Source organism: Cryptomeria japonica, chromosome 6 (assembly GCF_030272615.1).
Source record: "Cryptomeria japonica chromosome 6, Sugi_1.0, whole genome shotgun sequence".
Lineage (NCBI taxonomy): Eukaryota > Viridiplantae > Streptophyta > Pinopsida > Cupressales > Cupressaceae > Cryptomeria > Cryptomeria japonica.
Window position 1 is genome coordinate 574,783,454 of NC_081410.1, and position 6,621 is coordinate 574,790,074.

Sequence of the window (6,621 nt, forward strand, 5' to 3'; positions counted from 1 at the left end):
TACCAAGCTTGTCTCAAAAATAACAAAACTTCACTCTAGGAAGTGGCTTGGTAAGAATGTTTGTTGTTTGCTCTTCTGTGCAAATTTACTTGAGCTCCATTGCTTTCCTTTGAACCATATCTCTCAAGTAATGATATTTTATTTCCACATGCTTCGTTCTATCATGGAAAACAACATTAACCGAAAGCTTCACACAACTTTGGTTATCACAAAGAATCATTGTAGGTTCCAGAGGTTGTCCAAACAGTCCTGCAAGAAGCTTTCGAAGCCACACTGCTTCTCGAGCTGGTATAGCAGCTGCAACATATACAAATTATGTTGTACTTTGAGCCACACATGATTGCTTCTTGTTGTGTTGATGTTTGTAGCTATGATCAAATTCCTTCTATGGGCCGATATAACTAATATAATTGTCTAATTGGCCTATCGGCCTTAGACAGTCATAGATACGAAATTATATGTTTATAACTACCAGAGTTCTATGACTCACCATGACTTGCCAAAATCTCAGTAACTCGGCTCGGACCCAACGAGTCCCGAGTCCATGACTCGATCGATGGAAAATACCGAAAAAGTAAAATAAAAAGTAAAAACACGTTAAACAATGGTTTTACTTGCTTTTTTTTTCATTTATATTTGATTCTATGTTGTAAAAGGCATCTCATTTCATTCTATTGAAAAAATAGGAGGAGAAGAGTGAGTTGTGAGGAAAAATAAGAGAGCATAGTAGGGCAACCAACAAGGAGTAGTAAAATTTCTTCAACAAATCACATTGGGGCAGTGTAATACTTGCATTTGGTGCATCAAAGGCTCGTTAGAGAGGATTGAAATATGTTTGAGCGCAATTGGAGTATGTTTGAGCACACACTCCAAGAGGCGCAATAGACTGTCTGTGGAGAGGTTGAATAATCTAGTATTTGTTCATTACAACCTCCGTCTTAGATAGAAACAGGTTATGGACCATGACAACACCCCAATCACGCTAGCGGAGGTTGATCCAGAATCTGAGTGGATCAGTGAAGCTACAGATCCAATCTTTAGTGATGAGGACTTAGATTGGATTGACTAGGTAGATATAGAGGTTGAGGTTGTAGCGATGGCAGAGGAGGAGGTTAGAGCGCGAGCAGAGCCAGAGCCAAAGCTAGAGCCAGACATAGCTGATGTTGGTGAGGGTAGAATGGAGTCAAGGGCAGAGAGTATGGCTGCTGACGCATCTAGGACCTACCTTAGACGCCTTCGTAGGAAGGACCCAGACTCCTTTGAGCCATAGATTTATAGTTGTTTTACTTTTGATATATGTGTGGAATTGGAACATTTGAATTTTGATGTCATGGATTTCATATTCCATGAGTTTTGTAATATTGTTACATTTTACACTTTATATATCTATGGTTATTGGTTGCTATTTCCTTCAGCTACAATTTGTGTTTATAGTCAAGAGATTAGAAAATCGCCCCAAAATCACCAAACTCGGCGAGTCCGAGCCCGAGACATGCTCGCCGAGTCTTTGAAGCTCGGACTCGGGCTCGACTGAGTCTGGTGAGCAAACTTGCTAGACTCACCGAGTTTGGCATAAAATCGCCAAACTCCGCGAGTCTTGTGCCTGGGACTCGACCAGCAACAAGGCCCAAAAAAAGCCAAAAATTTTTTCTAAAGTTTTTTGAACTTCATTTTTTATGTTATTTATCCTCCAACCCTAAAAGTGAACTTCATTTCATTCATTTGGAAAAATAGGAGGAGAAAAGTGAGTTGTGAAGAAAAACAAGGGTGCATTGAAGAAAAACCAGAAAGGAGGAAGCTCAAGATTTCTTCCATTTATCACATTGGGGTTGCATTGTGTTTGGATTTGGTACATCAAGAGTTGGATAGGAAGAGTTTGCAACTCATTTGAAGCTTGTTGCAAAAGGTACAATTGTTTTTTTGAAGATTTTTTTGTTTCTTGTATGCAAAAATTCCATTTTCTATTCATTTATTTTGAAAGTTTTACATTTTCTTCCAAAATCTTTTGTATGTTTGTATGTTACTATGTAGTATGTAGTATGTAGTTGTACTATGTAGGGTTTGTAATTTTTTTTTGTTAAAAAGTTACAATTTAAAAAAAAAAAAATTAGAAACCCTACCTTAGTTTTTTTGAATGTATGTATTAATTTCATTTTGTATTTGTAATGTTTTATTGCAACAAACTTCACTTTATTATTTGCCTCAACTTCAAGTTTCACAAAACTATCCTACAATGTCTATTTCAGCTTCTAGACCCCCCATTAGAAAGGACCTTGCTTGGAAATATCATGAAGATTTTCCAGGGCAAAGAAAGGGGCAAACAAAATGTATATTTTGCAAAACAATATTCCATGGAAGTATATATAGACTGAAATACCATATTTCTGGTGTGCGTGGACATGATGTCGAACCTTGCCTTAAAGCACTCCTTGAGGTCGCACATGATTGTTATGTAATGGTTGAGGAAAATGAAAGGAAAAAGAAGCAAAAGGAGGATCGAGTGGCCATTGGGAGAGGCAACTTTAGGAAGAGGGACACAATTAGGTTGTGTTGAAGGCCCTTCTTCCTTACCTCCATATCGTCCCACTTAGTTTGCTACTGCTGGTGTTGGTGCTTCCGCTTCTACTTCTGTAAGTGGCAGTGCCACTGCCACTTCTCATGTTCCTAGCACTAGTAGTTGTAGTGGGAGTGTTAGCATTGGACCTAGGATTCGTAAATCTAGGTTGGATACCTTCTTTGTGCCTTGCACTACTCCTGGGTCCCAACAGTTGCTTGAGAGCATGGGTTGGAACAAGGAGGTTCATGATACAGCTAAAATGGCAGTTGGCAGGTTTTGGGTCTATGACAGTGTTCCATTCTTTACAACCAGGTGAATGTTTTATGTTTGATTGTTTTAATTTTTATACTTTGATTCTTCGTTTTATTTTTTCTCGTACATACTACATAGTACATACATAACTTATCTCCTTGAATTTATTTGTGACAGGTCTCCTTATTGACAAGAAATGGTTGATGCCCTTACCATATGCGGGGTGGGGTTCAAAGCCCCTTCTGAGTCTGATTTGAGGGGACCCATTTTGACTCAATTGGTGAATGATGTGAAGAAGGAATTAGGTGAACAACGCCAGATATGGAGCACTAAAGGTTGCACCATCATGACCGATGGTTGGACGGATAGGAGAAATAGAACTCTCCTTAATTTTCTTGTTTCTTCCGTAGGTGATTGAATAATTTTAGTTTCATTTAGTCTTTAATTTTTTATTTTTTATTTAATGGTTTATTGAATGATCATTGATCTTGCTTTATTTTTTCATTTTAGGGGGCACCGTTTTCATCAAGTCCATTGATGCCTACGCCCATTGCAAGAATGCCACCTACCTATGTGAGCAGATAGAGGAGGTGATTGATAAGGTGGGTGAGGAGAACGTGGTACATGTGGTGACCGACAATGCAACAAATTATATTGCTGCAAGTAAACTTTTGATTACAAACTAACTTTGTTTGCAAATTAATTACTATTTTGTAACTCCATTAATTACAATGCAACAAATTATGTTGTTGCAGGTAGACTATTGATGGAGAGGCACCCATCTATAGTTTGGACTCCATGTGCTACCCATTGCATTGACCTCATGTTGGAGGATATTGGAAAACTCCCATGGGTCAAGAGATGTGTAGAAAGGGCGAGAAATGTGTGCAAATTTGTATATAATCACTCATGGGTGTTGGCTCTTATGAGACAATACACAGAGCAAAAGGATTAGCTCCTTCAGGAATCACAAGATTTGCCACAAACTTCATCACATTGCAGTCCATGCTTTGTTGTAAGTCGGCCTTGAGACATATGATTATTGGTGAGGAGTGGTTTTCTTCATCTTATGTTGGTACCCCTACAGAGAAAGATATGGTAGATTGCATTTTTGATGAGCGATACTTTTGGGTCCCTTGTGATGAGATAGTGAAGGTAAATTTTTTATAAATTCTACAATATAACTTTTTGTTTTATAACTTATTATATATATTCTCTTATTTGCTCATTTTTCTAAATTACACAATATTTTTAGTTTTGCAGTTTGTTAAGCCCTCGGTGGTTTTGTTTCGAGTTGTGGTTGGAGAAAAGCCTGCAATGGGCTACATATATGAGGGCATGGATAGGGCGAAGGAGGGCATCAAATCTGTCTATGAAGGAGATGAGAGCAAGTATGGTCCCATTTGGGAGATCATTGATAGGAGATGGCATCATCAGCTTTATAGGACCATCCATGCAACAACCTATTATCTGAATCCGACATTCCATTTTATCCCTTCTTTCAAGGCTGATGTGGAGGTCCTTAATGGGCTATACTCGATCATGGAGAAGATAGCACCTGCTGGTACTACTCAGATAGAGCTTATTTGAGAGCTACAATTGTTATCAAATGCACAAGGGGAGACCACTCGTCCTATCGCCAAAGACTGTAGGACAACTATGATGCCAAGTAAAAATAAATTGTAAGGCTTAATTTTAGTTTTATTGTATATTGTTAAATGAGTTTATGAGTGAGATTGATTTTATTTATTTTTATCATTTCAAACTCAGATAATTGGTGGAGCTTTTTTGGCCCAATAACACCAAATATTCAGAAGTTGGCCATTCGCATCTTGAGCCAACCATGCAACACATCTGGTTGTGAGCGCAATTGGAGTATGTTTGAGCACATACACTCCAAGAGGCACAATAGATTATCTGTGGAGAAGATGAATGATCTCGTCTTTGTTCACTACAACCTCCACCTGAGAATGAGAAATAATGCATTAGTTGACATCTCTCGTATCATTCTAGATGAGGTTGATCTAGATGCAGAGTGGGCTACTGAGATAGATCCTGTGGCTGTCTTTAGTGATGATGACACTGATTGGATCGACCAAGTAGACATAGAGGTTGAGGTTGTAGCCATGGTAGAGGAGGAGCAGGGAGCATGAGTAGAGAGGAGATTCAGAGGCAGATATTGATAGTGACACAGATGTTCCTGATGTTGGTGAGCATGGCATGGTGTCACAGGGAGTGGCTATGGCTGTCGAATCATGCAAGACCTACCTTAGACGCTTTCGCAGGGGGTCGAGGCCAGAGGGTGCACGCTCCTCTGAGCCATAGGCTTGTAGTCTTGTAGTTGTATTTACCTTTGGTATTTGTGTGGAACATTTGATGATGATCATATGATGACATGGATTTTTTATTCCATGAGTTTTGTAATATTGTATACATTTGACAATATTTATATATCTATGTTTGTTATTTCCTTCAGCTACAATTTGCGTTTATGCTTATGTGATTGATGTATACTTGTGTATGTAATCAAATGAGCCAAGTTTGATGATGTTATCGTGTCTTTAAGGCGTATTCAATAAAGGGTGCATGAAACAAGTTTTAAATCTTTAAATTTATTGAGTTTTTCACTTTCTCGAGTCCAACCGAGTCTAAAGCCGAGTCTGACTCCGAGTCCCGAGTTCGAGTCTGGGTCGGCCATGCTAAGTCCGAGCCGAGTTCGAGTCTCGTTTCTTTGGTTTATACTAATGTGATCGATGTATACTTGTGTATGTGATCAAATTAACTTCTATTTGATGATGTTATTGTGTATTTAAGGTTTGTTTAATAAAGGGTGCATGAAACAAATTTTAAATCCTTAAAAATCGCTAAATTTCTTGGGTTTCACTTTGTCGAGTCTTGGCTGATCCAAGTCTCGAGTCCCAAGTCGAGTCACCCTTGCCGAGTCTGTGTCGAGTCTGAGTACCGTTTCTATGATGACTACATATTGATTTAAAGGGTGCGACTTATATAAGAAATATAATACGGTTAGTTAGTGGTTTGTTAAGTGGCACCCAAACTTAGTATGCCTCCTCCTTGTATAAGTCGTGTTCCTTCATAAAGGGCAGACTCTTGGTGAAAGAGTGCAACACACACACACACACACACACACACACACATATGCATAAGGTTCGGTCTCATTCAGGATGATGAATTGAATAGAAGGGAAAAAGCAACTCGTCTACATCTACAACCTGTGCACTGACATCTACAACCTGTGCATTGTCTATAACAAATCGCCTTCTTATATTGCAGATCGAACACAATATATGTGCATATCAAGTATTAGCAGAGCTATGCGAATTCATTAGTAGAGTAGATTGAAGGCAAGGTAGATCATATACATATGAGAAGAAGTAGATCGCATATTACCTGAAGTGCAGATCAAACACATATCATTGTGGGTAGATTAATCAGTGATTACATTGCAGAGTTATTTGAGGAGAAGTCCGAATCAACTGCCTTGTACATTCGACTTCTTACAACAGTTCAGTTTGCATCTCCTTCAGTCTAAAGTAAAACTAGATCCATCTATAAGCTTCAAGGAGTGAAGCAATTCACATTGGTCTTTGTACTTCATCATTGTAACAACATTTTGCTATTCATATATATATATATATATATATATATATATATATATATATATATATATATATATATATATATATATATATATATATATATATATATATATATATATATATATATATTTTAGAGATATAATTTCCGTGCCCGGGGGAGACGATAACAGTATATCATCTATGGTTGGGAGGGCA

General features: G+C 38.1%; 1 protein-coding gene across 2 annotated transcripts; it reads left to right on the plus strand.

The window, feature by feature from the left end:
- The first annotated feature begins 2,992 nt into the window (after positions 1-2,992).
- On the plus strand, positions 2,993-5,343 carry LOC131062928 (uncharacterized). 2 transcript variants are annotated; one of them, XR_009358120.1, is made up of 5 exons: positions 2,993-3,219; positions 3,320-3,411; positions 3,565-3,964; positions 4,073-4,491; positions 4,580-5,343. XR_009358120.1 is itself a non-coding variant. In XM_059207058.1 (4 exons), the coding sequence occupies exons 3-4, from the start codon at positions 3,719-3,721 to the stop codon at positions 4,397-4,399; spliced, it is 573 nt and encodes a 190-aa protein (XP_059063041.1). In that variant the 5' UTR covers positions 2,993-3,219; positions 3,320-3,411; positions 3,565-3,718; the 3' UTR covers positions 4,400-4,566. The 2 variants fall into 2 exon arrangements, 1 of the variants encoding a protein (XP_059063041.1); XM_059207058.1 differs by lacking the exon at positions 4,580-5,343 and having other exon boundaries at positions 4,073-4,566.
- The last annotated feature ends 1,278 nt before the right edge of the window (positions 5,344-6,621 follow it).